At 40.4% G+C, this 21267-nt stretch overlaps 1 protein-coding gene across 1 annotated transcript; it reads right to left on the bottom strand.

Annotated features, from left to right (window-relative positions):
- Positions 1-697: 697 nt before the first annotated feature.
- Positions 698-18207, bottom strand: tspan17 (tetraspanin 17). The gene is made up of 8 exons (XM_051419225.1): positions 17567-18207; positions 9901-9951; positions 7967-8113; positions 6945-7115; positions 6337-6462; positions 5768-5815; positions 3965-4081; positions 698-3718 (listed from the first exon to the last, which is right to left on the bottom strand). The coding sequence occupies exons 1-8, from the start codon at positions 17651-17653 to the stop codon at positions 3653-3655; spliced, it is 813 nt and encodes a 270-aa protein (XP_051275185.1). The 5' UTR covers positions 17654-18207; the 3' UTR covers positions 698-3652.
- Between the last annotated feature and the right edge of the window lie 3060 nt (positions 18208-21267).

Here is a 21267-nt window from a genome sequence, read left to right as displayed (position 1 = left end):
CTTGTCTTGTGCATTGCGCTTCGTGAGAGTAACAAGAAATTTTCTAACAGAGCATGGAGCTGTCGGTCCACGCTGATACGGACTTATACATTCATGGTATGCACAAGGCTCCTCCTCTGGAATGATTTAACTGCCCACAGGGAAAGCAGGGAAATTAAGAGGGTGTTTCATGATGCAAGGCCATTATGATAAAAGGACAAAGCATAATTAGCATGGTTGTCTCCCTCCGTCTTTCCCCCTACATTAAAAGGAATACAAAACCAGAATCACCCAAAGCTGTTAAAACAAACATATTCCAGTAAGTCACCTTTGGAGAGTCTGCATATTAAAGTCCTGCCACTGCTACTACCGATTATTAGGGCATTATTGTCCTTATTACCAAGGTGACTGTCTGATTATTGGCATATCCATCCAGACACAGTGGTGGCTGCAGAGAGAGAGAGAGAGAGAGAGAGAGAGAGAGAGAGAGAGAGAGAGAGAGAGAGAGAGAGAGAGAGAGAGAGAGAGAGAGAGCAGGAGTGCTTTTTGTTTAAGAGCTGCAGCTCTGTACTGCCGCAGAACTGACACCCGTGGCCTCCATCTGCCTTCAGCCAGATCCTCAGCATCACTCAAAAGGCAGCGGCCCTCCATTTTATACAAGACAGAATCTTCCGGCATGCATAAGCATAGGGGTAGCATTTTTTTTTGGGGGGGTAAATGGGGGGGGGAAAGAGTTAAGACCCTGAGCAATGACTTCCAATCTGAGAATATGGAAACACTTCAAAGATTTGTTGAACTAATTAATTACATATTATATGCTTCAGCCCACTTTTCGAGAGATAAAACTAGAAAGGTGTTGGGGGGGGGTTTGATCCTGATCTTCTAGACTCTAGTGGTACCGATTGATTTACAACAGTTAGTGAAATCAAAGAAGCCCACACACATTTACAATAACAGGATGAGAAACTAAAGAAATCATGTTGCATCAGGCAACTTTGTGTGAGAATTTAGCTCTAAGTTGGGTTTTATCCTGTAAATGTTTCTACATTTGATCGAAGGAAAAAAACATCTGTTCTCTCAGATTGCTCGAGGCTCTTACTCAGTGATTACACCTTAAGCCCTAAAATGAATGAGCTTCTCCTATGCAAACTCATCCATTTCAACTGAGAGAAGTCATTAAGACTCCCATCACTCCAGCAGAGCTGCATTGTGCTCCACTGGATCTATTCTATTCGTGACGCCTAAATCAACTGACTGTTGTTTCGTCTTGCGTTTTACTTTTTTTCAAAACGAGCCGTGTTTAAAAATACATCAAAATGACAGGCTTTGAAACAGGTGCAGTCAGATCAGGTTTTGTTTTGAAGAGGGAGCGTGTGGGTGAAAGCAACATGTGACATGTACGCACACCAGACGATCATAAGGTGCTGTTACTGAATGTGCTCCTATATATGTATATATATTCTAGAGACAGACTCAGTGAAGCAGGAAAAGTTTTGGTGCACAGAATATTAATGCTACTCATCTTTCAACTCATGTGCGTTGCAATTCAAACCATGTTTTTTTGGCCGTGTGTGTGTTTATATATGGAGCCGTGTGTGTGTGGTCGGGTAAATCCCACCCAAATCCTGCCTGTGCTATGTATCCTAATAATACTGCTACAACCAGAAACAACTGTAGTGGTTAAATGCAGGCAGAAATATGCAGTATTATCAAGTGAACCCAGTTATATCAGACACTACATTCTGTGAGGATCGTGGACGAGATGAAAAGCTGCGAGGGCAACTCATAATGTAAAAAGATTTTTTAAAGAACAAATGGCAAGGTAAGCGGAGTACAAAGTGTAAACTTGAGAAAGAACAAATAATCTGAATATTACCCTTAGCCTGGAAAACAATAAAAATATGGCAGATTCTTTAAATGCCACCATGTGAGACGTGTTGTTAGCTCGGTTACTGTACTACATATTAATCTAGTCAAAGTTAAAGCAGCATTCATGTTATATTGAGGCTGTTGCTAATATCAAAAAGGTAACAGCACGTATTTACTATTCTATTTAAAAACCAGTCCAAACGAAAAGACAAAACATTGAATTAAAGATAAAGGCGATACTGTAACATTTTTAATTTCTGTTTGATTTTTCATTTTAACTCGCACTTCCCACATAAAAGGGACAATAGATTCACATTTTGCCCATCTAGAAATGCTATTTGTTATTCTTGGCATTCCTAACAAAATCAGAATTGTAGCCAGACAAAACCTTGGCAATTAGCTTGTGGCCAGCTGATATTATTTGGTCTCCATTAGGACTGCTAATAACGCAACAAAAAGAAGCTATTTCGCAGTTGACTGATGGGTCAGAGGTAAAATAGGTGCCTGCTAAAGTCAAACAATGAACCCAGAATTAAAATCTGTGTCTATGAAAGGACAGGAAATAAAGGATGAATAAAGGACATCTTTAAAAAAAAACAACAGACAAATATTCTTATTTCACTATGCAGAGCACAAAATATAAGACAAATGTGATAACATACGTCAAGTTAAAAAGGCCCCAAACCAGCAATCCCATGTGCCTGAGGGAAGCCCAGAGATAGACAATCTCAACTAACATTAAACCCTTTTCCCTGTATAGCATAGACCTACAATCCTAACCACACCAGGCCCTTCCATATAATACAATACAATATCCTTCAGTAAATCAACAGATAATACAATCACTGCAGGGCAAACAGGGCAACTTTCGAGGAACTGTCATTGTTTTTCTACATTAAGTTAGTGTATCTAAATTCAACAGACATGGATGGAAAAAAAAAGATATGCTTTTAACCGGTGGCAGAAAGTATACGTGTGTATTTTCAGCCAGGCCCTGAGGTATTGAGGGGCGGGGTGCAGAGATTCCATGTAAAGAACAGGAAGAAGACAAAAAAATATCACTGGAAATTAATGGCACTTTTTACATTTTGATTTATAATGTTAAATCTCCTGAAATGATTTGAAGTTGCAGGCTTGACCAGCCAGTGTTCCCGAGTCTTTTTCAGTGGTCATAAAAAGGTCACGATGGAGAAAAATGACACGCAGAAGAATCCGTGTGTGTGTTGGCCAGCCGGCCTCTACAGAAGTAAAGTGGGGATAAGCAAGTTAAAAACAGGCCGCTTGTTGGAGATGTTCAACCCCTCACTGAGTAGAAAGAGGCTCTGGCTTGATCTAAAAAAAAAAAAAAAGGAGACGTATTGTCCCTCTTCCTTGGTTTTTGTGTATCCTCTCACTTTCATCCATGGCTTCCAATCCCAGTTGACAGAAGTCCTTTTGCAACTGCGCCCCATAAATACATGCGTCCAAAGAACAAAATAAAACAAAAAGAAATAAAAGAACAAGGCAGGACCGTCCTCTGTATATTTGGGTTAAAAACCCAGCTGAGTGGTAAACAAAGTGTTGACTGTTTGTATGTTTGTTTGGGTCTGTTCCCTTCAAGTGTCACTGATAAACAGGGAAGTAAACTCTTGGTGTCCGCACATATACAAGTGTGGGAGAGTGTATGTGCTGCTTAGTTCAGTGGCAAAGTAGAGTTGAATGCTGTCGGTGCTCCGTCCTCAGCTGGACGGGACCGTTAGTGTGCTGTGTTGACTTGGCTGGCCGTGAGGGACGGGGGGGGTTGTCCCTCACTCAACCTCTCCTGTCACCAGTTGGCTTTCACAGCCTTAACATCACTAACCAGGTTTTGAGCAAGGCAGATACCAAAAATCTGAAGAGGACACAGGGGACAGATATTGAGCTCAGGATACAGCATGAAAAACAAAAAAAGAGCAGACTGCTGTATTGCAGAGGTTTGCATGATGCTATATGCTATGCTCACCACTAGATGGCAGTGATGAAACAAAATCAGAACCCAGGCATATTGTTAGTTTTAGGGTAAACACCTTATTTGAAATGCACTAGCTTTCCTCATGTAAATGTAAAAGAAAGTAAGTCTGCTAAGCCAGAGACTTACCTGTAAAAGTGCAATACCAACAAAGATCCCAGCTACAATAATCAAGTTGTCCTGAAGCCACTTCTCAAACTGTCCCACACAGCCCTTGGTATAGATATATTTCTGCCGGTCCAGCTCCTTTTTAAAAAACAAAAACAGTTTAGAAGTAAATTAAAATGAAATGTGACTAAATGTTTTTTTTTTTTTTTTTTTAAATCAGACCAGTTCTCAGAGAGGACATTGAACTTTTACATGATTTTAAATAAACATCTGAATTCTGACTAATATAGGGCAAAACAAACAACACAGATAGCATTTTGTCCACTGACTCCTTCACCGCTGAGGAGAGCATGAGGAGTGAGTGAGAGCTGAGTCACCCTTAGTTTACAACGTGTCAGTGTCTGGATGACAGGGAGAATATCAAGGCAGTGTATTCAGTTTCTCGGAGGACACTGTTGGGACTGAACAAACAGGCAGAGGCTGTTTCCTGTTACCGGACAGATGGCTGTTTGTGTTGTCAGATTCAGGCAACGCACATGGTCTATTCAGAGACGGAAAAGAAAAAGGTGTAATTTAGAGCTGCAAAGACACTAAAATAGGGGGTAAGAATGGGTGTGAACAGCACTCTTTACAATGCTCTCTTTGTTACTCTACGAGACAAGTCAACCCGGCAAACTCTTTGTTCTCCTGCAAAACCTGAAAGCTAGCTTTCAACCAATGGGAGGTAAGGGGAGCCCCTTGGCAGCCAATAAAAAAGCAGGAAACACTATGTTGTTCTGGCTGTGAACTTCCTCTGAAGCTATTTCAGCCCTCCGCCTTTGTTGCACTGCTGTCCTCCCCATGTCTCCTGCTCTTCCTCTTTCCCAGCCTGCCCTCCACAAACAAGCTGAACAGGAACTTTCTGCACATCACTGATAGTTAATATATAACAAAATGCCAATGGCCAGGGCGTTACAGCGGAAGAGCACACAGAGAAAATGAATTCATACCAACTCAGTGGCAGGTGGTTCACTGTATTGCAGTGCGCCTAGCAACAGCAATCTTTCTGACTGCAGTGCAGTGAGTTGTAACCACCACACCCACACTCAGAGGAAAAGGGAACGGACTGGCATAACCCACTGAGTCGCCAATTACAGAGTGTAGTATGGCTGCTCTCTGGGCTATAACTGGAGCCTAATTATCCCTGTTAGAAGAACAATCTGTTATTAAGGCAAGAAGCATGCAGAGGAGCCTGTGTGCTATTTAACCCTATATATTCTCTGTCTGCTGTGTTGGTATGGTTTTTGTGTGTTGTTTTTCCTCATCAAGAAGGTTAAGAAAGATGCTATGAAATCTTAACTTGACTGGTTTCATTCAAAGCTATTTCTTTATCAACTGTTAATTAATCAATTTTTTTATTTACTGAGACAACCAATCAAGCCCAAAACAAATGAATCTGATTGCCACTCCACCCTTCAACAACTGCTTAGATCATTTCAATCAAACTGGTTTGCAGCTTGTCAATCAACTTGCTCTCAGGAGTAATTCCACTCAGCAGCTTTGCGTCATTTTAACCAGAACGGCTGGCACTGGCTGCCAATCATGTTCAACTACTGCCGGAGACTGCACTGTGAATGAGAACTAGCTCCATTAAACTGGTATCGTTTCATTATGTTTTAGATGATATAGATTCATTTTAAAAAATATCATAAAACACAACATTCATTTTCAGTGAGCTCAGTCTTGAAAGGAGAAACAACTGGAGAGTATAGTAAAACAAATATAAGTTTATGTAACATTTTAGAGACATACAGAAGTGGTAGAGACATGTCTAGAGATACGAACCCCTTGAAGCCGAACATCATAACCACACTGCGTGTTGATGACATCCTCCTGCAAGAACAACACAAAAATTTGAAATCCTCACAGCTGCTGGTCACAGTGTCTGAGATGTTGAAAGACTCTTTTCAAATCTGAGAGGAGCAGAAATAAATTAAGAACTTAGTTGCTGCTTTTGAGAGTAACTTTACAACAAGTAATTGATCAACACTGGTCAGTATGGCTACACAAGAAATGCTAGATATTGGGAGTCATTAAAGGCAAAATATTACATAGTACTCTATCTTGTAACTTTCTTTTTCAACATGAAATAAAATGATGCTAAAAGAAATACTGCAGGTCCAAATTATATTGGGGCTGTAGCCTATCACTTTCATTATCGGGTAATCTGTCTATTATTTTCTCAATTAATAATTTTGTCTCCAAAATGTCAGAAAATCATGAAAAATGCCCATTAGATATCCAGTCTAAGGTGACGTCTTTGAGTAGCTGAAACCAGCAAATTTGGAATTTTTCTTTCTATACTAGAAAATTAGGCAGAATTAATAATGCATTATTATTGTTGAATGACTCACTGCAGGGTCTTTGATACAGCAGGAGAAGGGGACTCCACAGCGCTCCCTACTGGGGTTCAGCTCAGTGCAGTTAAAATAGATGTTCAGGTTCCAGTCGTCCGACCCGTGAGCTCCACAGCATGACCACTGAGACAGCAGCAACAACAGGGAGAGATTAAACAGCCAACTGTGGTTAACAGACAGATTTATTTTCTCTGATCTGGTCCTGAAACAACTCTTTAGAGCCTGACTCAGGTCAGCTTGGGTGGGTAGCCAGCTTACTGTGGCGGGTAGTGGCTACAGATAGTGGGACACAAAGGGCGAGAAAACAGCGGATCTAATCGCCTTTACAGTATGTCATCACAGAGAGCGGAGTTTACACACGGGACCCAATTATCTAAACTGTTTCATTCATGTAATTGGATAATGATTTGAGGGAAATACAATCACATTAATCGTGAGATTTATACCACAATTGCAATGGCTGACTCATTCTCTGCCCAGAACTGAGCTGACTCAAGATCAGTGTTGCAACATTTCTAGAGAAGGGAGTAAGTTCTTCAAGCCAAGAAACATGAACCATTACAAGGAAGTAACACACAAGTGTCAGTCAGTAGTTGTGGACTCACATATTCCTGGGCAAAGTCAATGAGATTTTGCAAGTCGATGTCATCGCGGTAGGCCTTGACATTGTTGTTGATGAAGAAGTTCAGCTGGTCTTTGATCCAGTCCTTAAAGACGAAGGCAAGGATCCCTGCAGTCAGCTCCAAGAAGAAGATCAAACCCAGGAACACAGAAAACTGCAAGTACATGACACACACAAGAGTGAACGGACGCAAACACACAAACAGAAAACAATAAATCTGTCACTTTAATCAGGGAATCAGGGAGTGCCCCCAAGAAAATCCTGTTTAGTAATGTATCAGAACACTAATAAAAAAATTTTCTCGTGAAAGAATTAAAAGGAACAGCTCTGAGGTAATGTCCCTGTACAGGTCTGGTTGTTGGGCCTGTCCTGATTTGCTGAGTGAGAGTGTGGCAACAAAAGCCGCAGTCCCAGAGGTACCGTTATATCATCCCTTTACAGTAAATGTAGGAGGAGAGGAGACAGGGCTGATGATAAATGCACAAAAGCCACATTAGCTCCTCACTCTGACGCCTGACTTACTGCTGCTAATGGACATCGGCTGGAGTTAATAGCTACTCAGAATCGCAGCCAGCAACAAGGCAAGTTTGTCTCCATCAGTCACATGTTGTTATCAATACAGCTGAACCCAAATAAACCTCCCCAAATGGTGTTCTTGTGGCTTTGGGCTTTAGAAGAAATCTTAGCTGTTTTTACACATAAAAAAGACAAAATCGAAAAGGAGCAGATTAAGAAAATAATATTTGACACGCTTGAAAACGGCTTATGGGTCACAAATCAGTGTTTCTGATCATTATTCTCTGATGAAACAGGACTTGGTTTAGTGATGAGATAACACATATTTGTGCCATGTAACCACCCATAGCATTTGGCTTGGGTGACTCAACCGAGTCCTGTGACACCTGCTGCACCGACAGCCTCATCTCTGGTGCGAACTGCAGATCTAAGGGGGTGTGAAACGGTTAAAATGGTGTCTGTGCTCGGAAAGTCTGGAGCCTGGCTTACAAATTTAAGCAGGAAAGTGTTCTCTCTGAGCGCTCCGATACAGCCAGCAAAGCCCAGGATGAACATGACCCCTCCAACGACAATGAAGAGCCACACGGGGTCAAAACCCCCTAGGTCTGTGATGGATGACAGATTGGACAGCACGCCCTGAGGGAAAGGAGGAAAGATGAAAGAGAATGGTTAAAATTCTGACTATAGTACTTCCAAATATAATCCTTTCTATCTCTATTACAAGGTCAAAGCTAAATTCTGCACTCTACAAAAACACACAGTTAACCTTGACAAGAGCCTGTGATGTCAAAGAGAAACAGTGACAATTTAACTAATGATACAGCCAAGAGGCCAGGGTTGCCTTGTTCAGAGATATATAGAGAAGTATAGCAGAAAAATCTATTATAAGGCAATACTGTTTAGAATGGTATCTATCAAGTGTGTTGCCTTCTAAATCAAATAGCAACTCCCAAGGTGTTATATATCAATTTATCTACAACACAATTTCACTCTCTAGCAGATCTCGGTCCAGCCTATAAAACAAATAACTTTTATCAGAACAGACACAGTTCAGAGCCTCTGGCAAGCATTCACAAAGAGATGTCCTTCCTCTCTGCATATCCTGCCCTCACAGCTCTGAGGCCACAGTGTGTCCGACATGTTTTCCTGTCAGTCCCATGCCTCACGCTGTCATATTTCTCAAACAGGAACGACACCTCGGCGCCAAAGAGCAAGCTCACTGGAAGATGTCACAAGGTAGTACATCGCAAGGAGGTGCAGTTTGTAAGTACAAAACCTTTTCGAATATAATGTGCGTTCTGGTTCACGCATAATCTCTCATCATCTCTTTCTGTATTTCTCACCATCTTGAAAGGGATCCCACCAGCGTCTGTAAATGTGGGCACCATCTCTTAGTTCTGACATCCCATTTGCTTGTCACATATAGTGCACATGTCAGACACTTGCAGCTAAAGCCCAGGATGCCGAAATCTCATACTGCTTAAGTTAAGCTCCCACTGCACTGAGCCAAGGGACAACTATACGACAGAGGCATAACGGCATTCTTGTGTTTTTTATGGCACTGGTGAAGAATAAAGTGCCTTCATTTGAATTTAAGCATAAGGCCCTGAAACAATAAACCAGACTGGCTGAACGCAGCAGGCCAGAAACTAATCATCTTAGTCACTGAGACTCAAACTCACCATTATGCCTTTCCAGTACCCGCTATTCATCATCGGACCTAATCCCTTTAAATTATTCACGTTGTTCCACCAGGTACTCCAATACAGGCCTATTTGCACAGAGTTCATGGCCAGACGTTACTAATCAGTACATGCTTCCACACTGTTGCAGCATTTACTGAACCGACTGGTACAACTTCTAGATAATTAATGAACAAATTGACTGTTAACTCGATTTGGAGGGAGTTTTAAACGTGGCCACGATCCACTGCACAAGAGGATAATGGCAGCACCTGACCTTGGGGCTAGTATACTGTGGAAAGTAAGCAGTAACCAGAATTTGAGGAGTTCGTGGACAAATAGATTTATGCCTGGTGGCTATGAGTCGGAGGAGTTCATAGTTTTGTTTATGGATCCATATTTGTAGCTGTGCCTATTTCTAGCGCCTGTTAAACTCTGCAACTCTTTAGAAAAAACATATTGGCTCAACAAAACTTTAACAGTCACAAATCACACTGCAGCAACATATTTCATCTCCTAAGGAGACTAAGACATGTTTACCAGGACCATCATCAGTTAATAGTGCTATAAAGCGTTTCAAAAAAGCCCTCATAAAAGCCCTGCTTTCATCTGACCTCTCTTCTGCAAATTGTACTTAAAGCTTATTCCCGCTGGAATATGCAAAACAAATTTAGCTATGCTGTTGAGGCAATCACATTGTACTTCAACAGTGTGTGTTTGTGTGCATGTGTTTATACTTACCTTCTCCGCCCATGCCCACAGGCCTATGCCCAAGAATGCTGCTCCTAGTAACTGTAAAACAAAGCACAGAGAAGCACAGAGAAGAGGATTCAGTGTCCTCTTTTCAAGAAACACTAACAAGATGAAGAAATTACATATTTGAGACTCAATGAGCATCAAAGTTAAACCTCGACAAATTAATAGAAGTTTAAGACAACAAAGACTTATACCGGGACTTCGTGGGTGTGGTTTTATCACATATGATTTACAGTAGTGTCTCCCCTGGCAACATATGCAAACAACCCAACAACTATCTTCACACTGATCCATAGTAATGTATGAAATCACCTTTTCCCCACACAGCCTCACCCACACTAAACAAGAAGAGCACAGTCAAGACACACATACAGAAATCTCCCCAAAAAAAAAAAACAGTATTCGTCTCAAACGGGCAGATAATTGTGCATTCACGTAGAACCGCATCACTAATAGAAATAATCAAATTGAGAAAATTGGCTTTTAGAGCTTTTTTTTTTTAAAAGCAAATTCTGAGAATATACCTTTTAACTTGCTGTCGATAGAGTGACTCATTACATCTGCAGGTTATTGCAGGTTAAAGTCACTGCACTGGGCCGTTTAAGAGGTTGGAGGATCTGATATCCTGAGAGTTAAGGAAAATCCCTTTGGTATTAGCCTCCCGTCCCATGAAGGATGAATGTAGGGCACACAGTTTAAAACATGCCAAAAACGAGAAAAGAACTTTGAAAAACCACTGGGTGAATGCTTGAGATGGCCACAGTACTGGACGACAATATGTAAAGATAAAGAACATTTAACAACATAACAGTAAGTCTTCAGGACTAATCTAATCAGACTGCATTTCAGTAAGAATCACACATTTCTGGGTAGTGTGGTTTCACTCGTATAATGTGATTTTCTAATCAACTGCTTAGCTGCCACAAAATGTCATTCCTAAGAGATTTGGGATGGTAATGAACTTAACTGAGGAACACTATAATGGCAGAGCCTGATATATAATAGCCCCATTGAAATTGGGAAAAATCATATTGTCGGGAAGCTGATTAAATTGGGTGAAGCAGGTAAACTGATGGCAATACGTCAGCGCACATAACAAGACCAACAATGTGACGGTATACCCAAACAACCAAAGCAACTGTGAGGGATTGCTACAGGGTTGGCCCTGGCAGTTACACAAGAGGTAGTAGTGAAGGGTGTGGTGCTTCAGCTGGAAAGTGACACGCAGGCAGAGTCGAGGTAAGCACATGGAGATCAGGTATTGGAGATTACACTGACAGAGCAGAGTATTAAACCATTTAGTCTCAGAGACTAAATATTCCACACAGATAAATAAGAGAGCAAGAAAAGCTGTGGCAGAGAAAACAACTCTCCCCTGCAGCAGTGAAACCACTAGTACACAACTCCATCTAAAAGTATAATGTTACAGAATGGTTTTCTAGATATTGTGGATAATTATCAATTCTGAACACTTAATCACGGTGAATTACAGATTCAAATTCAATAACCATTGTCAACTTAAACCAAAGAAAATCTTTAAATGTTGCCTATGATTTTTTTCTATAATTCTTAACTGTGAAAATTAGAATCGGGATATTATTTAAGCGACGCTATGAAGATTAGCTTCAGATAGAGTTAGATTGTTGCAGCAATCGATGTAAATTCATGACAACAGTTAATTCATTCTCCATTGTATCAAAAAGTTGTTAAAAACTGTGGCAAATGTGGCAATAACAGGACTCATCTGGTACAGCTGAACATTTTTCAATATTTGGATTTGAAAAAGGGAAGAAAAGCTTTTGTATGTTAGCCTTTGTGGTATTATGTTGTTCCTGTGTTTTTACCACTGCTGCAGCGATCACACTGCCATCACAGTATTCTGCAAAATACCTGATTATACCTCGTAGACTACTGCTCTACAGAATAAAAACCCAATATGCATATTTACTATATGAAAATCTTCTTAGCAAGACCTGTCTGCAGCATACATACAGTATGCAACAAGCTTTAGTTGTATTTGGTGCCAGTATTAGGTGGCAGAATGCAATAGTTTCCTCCTATAGATGGAGAAAATGGCCAGTAGACTGGCTAAGCAGTGCTAGTACACAAAAGCAGGCATGAAAATACAGATGCTGTTTGGATCCAAGGACATATCATGAGACCATAAAAACAGGAGAGGTTAGCCTTTTTTTGCTTTGAGATCAATAAGTCACATTAAAAGTGAGTCATGACTTACTGAACACTAAACAAGATACAAGTACTCTTTTTTTTGGTGTCTGGACAACCCAACACCTGTATGTGTTATATAACAGGGTGCAACTTTTCTGGCCGCATTTTCTGACTCTGACTCTTCGATTCAGGGTCTGGAAGTTTCTAAAGGACACAGCCAGTGAAGGAGTATCCTTTAGAGAACCAGAAGGCTAAACTAAAGCTGCACCTTCTTTCTAAATGAGATGATTCAGCTGCACACAGCCCAAAATGAATGTGGCATTTGAGTGGCCCTTAGAGCTGAAAATCCCCAGAGGTCATCACCAGGAAGTTGCCCTCAAATGGGCAACAAAGTGGCCAGAATTTTGAACATTTGGTGCAGCACTAAGGATTTAATCCCTACAGTATCTGTAGCAGTCTCACTAAGGATGTTTCACTAATGCGGCTTACTGCAGCCTAAAAAGAAAACAAACTTTTATGATTATTATCTGAAGATAGACATTTCTCTAGTAAATTCCTACCCACTGACACATGGGATGTTCTTCCTGACTTATTCCCATTGCTCTGCCCTCAACAGGAAACCAGAAAGAGTTGATGACACTTTGATGGATAATATCCTGTACACATAAAAACTGTTTTTTCCTTAACTAGATTTAATTTATACCATTGCTACATTTGGGATTCATTTGAAACTGTCATAATTAACCAGAGACAACATTTTATGTTCACGTATCACAATGGATCACCATTGTTTTTTGGCAGCTACAAGCATTTTTTACCCGCATTCGGCCGTTGCCAATTTTGTGCGCTGGCCAGACAGTATTAAGAATATCTTGGATTTGAGGGGGACCATTGTAGTGTTGGTGTTGCCTTCAAGTACTTCAAGAAGTATCCATACAGCAGACATTTCTGGTATTACCAGAGCTGCAGAAATGCAACATTCAAGGGACAAATACATAGGATGTGTCTTGTGTCAAACTGTGTATTGTTTATCATGCAACATGTCATGGAAATGATAAGAACCTGAAATAAATATACAACTATTTCTGTCGAAGCCCTCAAATCATCAATTACCGGAGGCCCTGGTGGTTCAGTAAATATGGACACATCCCTTTCCCATCTCTCCCATTTCCTCTCTGCTGTGAACAATCCAATAAAGCAGAAACGGGGAAAAAATTGCTTCTTCACTCTGGTGCTTCTAAAAGAAAACACCAGCCAAACACCAGAAAAGTACTTTTGTTATATGGCCAATTTTCTTATTATTTCCAGTCAAACGTACTTCAATGAACGTTAAGTTGCATTTCCTCCTGCCACAGCTTGAGGCGACCTGGAAGGAAGCATTAAGTGAGACTGCTACGAGGTATCCAAGCCTGGTACCCTGTCATTGTGACTTACCATTTCTGAATCTCTTTCTCAGTCGGCGAATACTTGTTTCATTAACTTTATCATTATATTAAACTCACAATTTAAATTTAGCCAATTTAAGCACAAGTTCAAGTTCAACTGTATTTAATTCCTTTTTTAAAAATCACACTATTGCAGAGAATTGACCTACTGCAAACTCAAAGTTTCACTTAGTTGTACTGTGAAGTATCTGTTACTGTAAAGGCCCAACACACTATCTAACATGCAAGCCTGTCAGCACATCCTGTACCCGGATTATGTGCCTTTTTAAAGCCATATTTGCTGACCAAACGTCCCTCATGGGAGACTATGGTTTTGATTGAAGTGAGTTTGACTGAATGAGTACATTGAAACTGAACTGAACCTGCCTTTGTACAGTCCTTGTGTTATTTCCTTTTATCTAAATTTTCCCACAGTGTAATGTGGTCAGCCAGAGTCAAATTCAGGTCGTCAATGGCATTGAATACACTACCTGAGCTAAAGTCTGTCAACGCCACCCTTAGACAAAAATGTTCTCCTGAAACTCTGTGCTTTTTACTGAGCAGTAGATAAAACCTAAGGGGAAATTATACACAGGTTTCTATAATAATAAAGAATAAATCAATAAAAGCAGAGTATTGTGTCCTTGTTTCTTTAGTTTATACCTATTGATTCTGTTTGTTTGGAGACAAGATGTTTTAGAAGTCCCTCAGGATTTGTTTCCCCCCCATTTTCGTCTGCATATTTTCATTATTCTACCTAATGCCTGTGCTCTTATCACTGTACTTCTACGTTTTATCACTGAGCAAATAAACACAGTCTGGAACTAGATGTCCTTGTATTGGCCTCGTTATTCAAATCCGCCTGTTAGGTTGTTGTTTTTTTCTCAAGTGCTGCTGTAAGATCTTTGTGTCCCAGAGCAAGGGGTTCCTCTCCATGTGGACAGAGAGATTATCAACACTTGAGAAGATGCCTCCCTAAGCCAGCTGATCCCATTAACCTCAACTAACTAGCAGACAAACCAAGCTCCACGCTGCCTGGACACACACAAATGCACAGGCTATAGGCTTACTCAAGTGTGACTGACCTTTCAATGACTCCCTAAAAAAGCTGAATTTCTAATGTGGCCGGCCGTGTGAACACACCCATTCTTGATGATATGATATCAGCGGCACTGCCAACAGCTCATCTGATTGTGCAGCAAGGAAACACTTCCACGCATTTTGCATTCACACTCCTCTACACTCGATACAGCAAAATCAATTTATCAATTTGGCTGATGAATTGCAACAGCATGTAACTAAAAACAAGTTTCAGGGGCAAAATGTATCTGACTCGAATGGACAATGAAAACTCTGGGCTGAGGCTATAATCGAAAGAAGGTTAGGTCCTGTTCTAAGCTATTATCTTGTATCCAGATATATCCAGATATCTTGCAGACCCAACTGAGACAGACTGCACTTGACAGAGTATCAGAACGAATCAGAAAAGAAAAATCCCCCTGTGAGTGGTCTTTGCCTCCGTGTTCACATTTGATTTTATCTGTGGGAAGCAGCTACCACAAAACAGAAAAACATACGCATTTGTTCTCACACGTAAGAGTGGAACGAAGCTAAATAGATGTTATTTGACAACAACTGCGTTTAGGACGTTTTAAGTAGTATACAACTAACAATTATTTGCATTATTTATTAAGCTGATTAAGTGAATTTGTCAAGAAATAAACAGTGAAAATGTTCTGACTTCCCAGAGCATAAAGTGACATATTCAAAATTCCCTGTTTTATCTGATAAATTATCCTAAAACCAAATATATTCAGACGACTATCCCCCACGACAAAGAAAAGCATCAAACCCTCACACTTGAGAGGCTGGAACCAGTAAAATGCTTGCAATTGTTGCTCGTAAACCGACCATTAACTTACACAGTGTGTGGACACATGAATCCCTGACTACCTGTAAATGCAGCTTGAACGATGCATTCACACCTGGTTCTCTACCGTCGTCCACCTGTGATGTGATCACCCAATTTTGGTGCCAAATGTGCGCGCAGACACTTAGAGCTGTAGCTGGCTAATAACACACTGCCTGCACCCAACTACCTCAGCAACTTGGTTACAGCTTAACAAGCTCTTAATTACAGCATGCAGAGCTCCCAAACATTTCAGCAGCTCAGGCAGAAAATATGATTAATTAAGTTGATGTGAGGAATGAGTATATTGTGAGGACGAGAGAAGGTGTGTTGTTCTCGGGTGGGAATGTCTGGCTGTCAACAACAAGCTTGTGCACTGGAAGAAATCACACAGAAAAGGAGCACTAGGTTTTATTACTCCATTTTGTCCACGATATTTAGGGCCTTACAAGCATTCTGTCTCACTTTAGGCAGCATTTTCAAGCCTGACAAGATCACTATAGAAAAGACAAATGGGTTGATTTGTGGAGAATAAACCCCATCTCTCTCTATTTCAGCAATGTATTGGCTTGTCTGTCAAATCCAGTTTCACAGCACAGAGACAAGAGGAGAACATCTTCTAGTGATTATTAACCGAAACAGCTAGCGAGCTGGAACTTGTTCCACAGTTTCGCAAAGGGCTCAGAAACAGGACTGTTAGCTTGGCCTGAGTGTCAAACAGCCTGAAAGAACACAATACGAATCACACAACACTTTAGCGCTATGACTCAATACTTCCTGCTTGATTGCTCACTCCAAAATGAATTATAGAGCACTTTTCATTTGTGAGGGCAATTGTAAAACGTATTTGCGCATTGTTTGTCGCATGTTTGGCAGTTCATATCACCTCAGTTTCACAAAAATAAAATAAACATGACGGTGATATAGTGCAATACTCCTACATTTTAAAGAGGAGTGTTGAGGAATGAAGAGAAGCAGGAGGAATGGGATGAGATCCAGTTGCATGTGGATCCCATGTGCCTGATGAGTCCATCAGAACAAGCATAGGAGGGGAGAAAACACAGAATCACACCCGTCGTCCGTCCCCCCCCCCCCCGAGTCTTTGTTATCACCATCACTCTTTGTGCGTTTGTGGGTGTGTGAGTGAGAGAAACAATGCTGTCCCGTAGAGCCCGAACACTATTGTGGTGGAGGGAGTGAAAGGGGTGCTTGACAAGAGGAGGGCTGGGTGGTATTCAGGCCCGTGTGGCCTTTTTCCCTCCATCAGTGTGTGAGAAGACCCTCTGGGGCACGCAGACACGCCATTCCTTCACCCACAGACATTATAGTACACCAGCCGCACAGAGGCGACGCAGACGGGCGAGGAGGGAGGGGTGAAGCAGACTGAACAGAGGAACTTTTCAGACTGGGGGGGTGCGGGGGTAAAGATGGATGGGGGCATTGTAAGGGGCTCACTTGCCGCTGGCCTAACAATACAGATGAGACTGCCATTTCTCAAACTCAAAACACAATGGTACCAATCCTTGGAGAGAGCAAATTACATCAGCCAGGGTTTTTAACTATGTTAGTTTGCATCTTCCACCGGTTACTCTTACAGACAAAGAAACCATCACCAGAACTCCCCTTTAGTTAGCCAATATAGTATTTATTTAAAGTGATATCTGTGACTTACTCACCACTATTAACAATCAGTTTTATGAAAGAAAAGTAGCAGCTGACAATAAAGAATAAGAAGCTAAAAGAAGGGACATTTAATATTCTAAAGCCATGACAAGAATTATAACTTTATTGCTACTTTTAAAGATTTATAGCACTTCTTGACTACTCTCCTACAACAAATATTATATGTGAATTTTCTCTGGGAAAAAAAAAACAAGTAAACAAGCGTCTCTGTTATGCAAGTTACCACACATAAGAAACAACAATCAAAGCAGAACAAACAAACAAACAAACAAACAACAACGTATGGCACCTAATTTAACACGTTTCTAGTTAAGTTAAATGATCATATCACTGAGACCTGGAGGTTTATTTAGATTCAAAGTCGGTCGAGACCCACGGTGCTAACGTTAGGCTAACTTTAGCAGCACATTTAATGAGACTTTAAAGTTAGTTTCGAGACGGCAACCGGTTCAAAGACTTTACTCACCCAGAATAAAATGTTGAATCCAAATAAGAAGTACTTCACGCAGCAGCTGACTTCTGCTCCTTTTAAATGATTGTGTTTTCTACTCATTCTTCCAAAGGGGGGGTTGTAGTGGTGGCTAACTAGCAGGCTAACGTTAGGAAACTACTTATGTTAAAGGTTTGATACTTTAAAAAGCTTAGCCAAAGCTGCAGCTCTTGAACCACTGAAGCCACGGTGAGCTGGCTCCATCAGCATACACAAAGTCGAGTTTACTCGCCCGACAGCACTGAGTAAACCAAAACACACAGCTGAGCTAAAGCTAAATGCTAAAGCTAAACTAAACGCCTTTTCAGCGCTTTAACCATTAGCATGCTAGGCCAGCTAGCCTGCTAGCTCGCAACTTCTATGGTTAGCATTAGCGGCTAACAACAACAAATCCGAGGGGCAGTTTAAGACTCAGGCATTCATCTGCAGTCCGGTCGATATTCAAGTTGCCCCGGCGTTGATTTCGCAGCGCACAGCGGGAGATATAGAGAAGAGCTGTCGGTCCTTTGAGCTACCTAAACCTCTCCTCGGTTATCTCTGTTGCCGCATCGTCGCTGGAAATCTTCATCCTTGTTGTTTTGTGCAGTAAAACGAGCCCCTGCTGTCAAACGAGGAAACCACTGCGCTGGCTTTCGCCCTCTTCACCTCAAGAGCGGCCTCTTGTGTCTCAATGGAGGGTTTTCACTTTTTTTTTTTTTTATTTTAATAGGTGGACAGCAAGATATGACTTTTTTTTTTTTGACACCCACTGAAATGAGCACAGTGCTTTATTTCTGGTTAGATGAGGCAGCAGATGTTAAAGGTTTATCTTTAATTCATGCAAAACTGAGGATAAACAACAGTATTTTATTTACATGGTTCAGAGAGCATATTGTATTCCCACCCAGAGCGAATGAACTAATAATAAAGCATTTTCTTTATCTTAAGTTTAAAAAAAACCCCAATACAATGAGATGAGTAGTGGAGGTTGAAACTGCTCGGCTTTTGAATAAAGGCTCCCAAACCCTGTGTAGAGCTGCTGACTATATACCACCTTATTTGCAGTTCTCCTGCAAGCCTTTCACATTTTTTGGGTTGAATGGTGTGATATCTAACACATATATCATCTTTTTTCTCTCTCTCAGGGCAACGGCTGATGCCACATTAACATAAGTCGTAATCATGGTGTGTCACACTGCTCACCGTGTTGTGGCTGGAAATGAAAGACTGCTATACAAGTATGATTAATGTCATGACTCTGACACTGGGAGAGTATCCGACTGTTTCACAATAGGCATTTTGTCGTAGCAGAAAAAGCACAGGAGCATAGTAATAAGATTAACAATTATTCCACCAACATGCGTCTTACCTGAGAATGAGTAAATGCAGTCGTCATTCATTTTATTAATTACGCTTCTGCTTTTCCTGCTGTGTTAAAATGTGTGTTAGGAATTACATTTATTCCTACTTTGATAAAGGGATATTAAAGTGTTTCTGTATTATTTTCCGCAATATTGCCTAATTTTAATGCTTTGATAAATTATTAAAGTAAATGGAGGCCATGAGATATAAGATATAATGTTTATTTTAGGAAACAGTTGCGTGTACACAATCAGCTCCAACAGTGCTGCTTCATTTGAACTTCTGTCTGGAGTCCTACAGATGGCACTCTATGAACCTGTGATAAATGGCTTTGCTTTGCTTTTCACCCCGAGGGGTTGCTGTTGGGGATATTTCAGTTCCCCTAACTATCACCACAAATATGTGGTATGTTGCACTGACAGTGAAGCATAACATTAGACTGCGAAACCAAAGAAATATGTCTACAAATGTGGTGGTTGGTCCTGTACATGTGCCTGTACTGACAAACTTGTGAGCATTTTCAAAGGGCATGAAAACCAGGGGGCCTACCTTTGTAGAGGATTGCATGTAAATAATTGACTAATACTACTAAATTTATTATTATCTAGTTAGTATGTTGTAATAATAGAAATCTAAGAAGTTTGAGATTAAGAGACATCAAATTATCTACATTTTCTTGGCTTACAATTTTAACAGAGGGGCTTTAAAGGACCAGTGTGTTGGATTTAGTGGCATCTAGTGGTCAATTCGATGACTCTGCAATGGGAACGGGCTGTGAAGTGTTTTAGGAGAAACTGTGGTGGCTGCAAAACTTACTAACAACACAAAAGGTCCTGTCTACAGCCAGTGTTTGGTTTGTCCGTTCTGGGCTACTGTAGAAACATGGTGGACTGGTTTTCGTTCTCTACACAGCTCTGAGACCACTCTGGTGAAGGTCACCAATGACTTACTGCTTGCTGCCAATGCAGAGAAATAATAAAATAAAATATAATAAAAATATATACAACTATATAAAGTGTAATAAATGTATTACATTGTGCCCCTCTCTTTTGTGGGGTCCCCCAGGGGTCTATTCTGTGTCCCCTCCTGTTTACTATATACATGCTATCACTGGGGCAAATCGTGCATGGCATGATAATAAAAATATAAGATTTCCATCGCTACATAAAAAGATACACAACTATATGTTCAATAAAGCCTGGTATTACCAGTGTATGCTGTATTATGTTGTACTTCACTGAAATTAAGAATTGGATGAGCAAACATTTGCTACTGTTGAATGACTACAAATCAGAAATTATTATAATTACCCCTTATGGGGTTCTTTATCCAGTTTGTTTATTCCAACTTTGTGGATGTTGCACATTTAATACAAATTCAACCAATCACTCTGAATTCTCCTCAACCTTGCGATTTTGTCTAACTTTTCTGCAAATATGACCATCATTGTAGTTTTCTGTGACTTTCAACAATCAGTCCCTGATGTAAAATGTTGAAAAACTACTTGCAATTTTATTCTTACTGGATAAAGATTAAAAAAAAGAAAATAACAACAATTTTCACTTTTTCCAGCAATTGTATTTCATTTATTTAATTAAAGACCTAAAATCATTGCAACATGCATTACAATGTTTAAGAGAAGTGCCTTTGAAATCAGGCATTTTAGGCCGCAACAATCCCAAAATACCACAAAATCTTTGTGGGACTGCTTATTGAATAATGTCAAAGAAGAGGTCTGTAACCTAGTTGTACTTTTTCTTGCTCAGGTGACTAAAGTGGGGAGACATTTAACCAAGATAAGGTCATTCCTTTCATTTACAAATATAGAAAAGGTCATCCTTGCTGTTGCCTCCTCCAGAGAACGCACTTTATTCTGGTATCAGCAGGCAAAACTGATACTTGTTGACTTCAACTTATACAAAACACTGCAAGAGAAGTGACGATACCACATCAACCCTTGCTGCCCTTCACTCGTTATCTGCCAGTTTTAGAATTAATTTTAAGATGTTACTGCTTGTTTTTAAAGCCTTGAAAGGTCAAGATCAAGCTTATATCTTTGACCTGCCAACCGCCTGTGTGCCTGATCGCTTCTTGAGATCCTTTGGCAGGACCGTACTAATTTACTTAGAGTAAATCAATTAAATATTCATGACTGATTTAAAAGTATACGTGTGTGGATAAATGTGTTGTATATGAATTGATGTGCATCCTATGGCATACCCTCATAATGTTTTATTGTGGTATATTAAAAAAGGTGTAGTATAGTGTGTAGTGTGTAGTGTGTAATTAAACTGCTATTTTCAGTTCAAAGTATGATAATAAAACAAGTGACATAC

This window comes from Dicentrarchus labrax, unplaced genomic scaffold (assembly GCF_905237075.1).
Source record: "Dicentrarchus labrax unplaced genomic scaffold, dlabrax2021, whole genome shotgun sequence".
Classification (NCBI taxonomy): domain Eukaryota; kingdom Metazoa; phylum Chordata; class Actinopteri; family Moronidae; genus Dicentrarchus; species Dicentrarchus labrax.
This window is presented reverse-complemented; position numbering and strand designations above follow the sequence as displayed.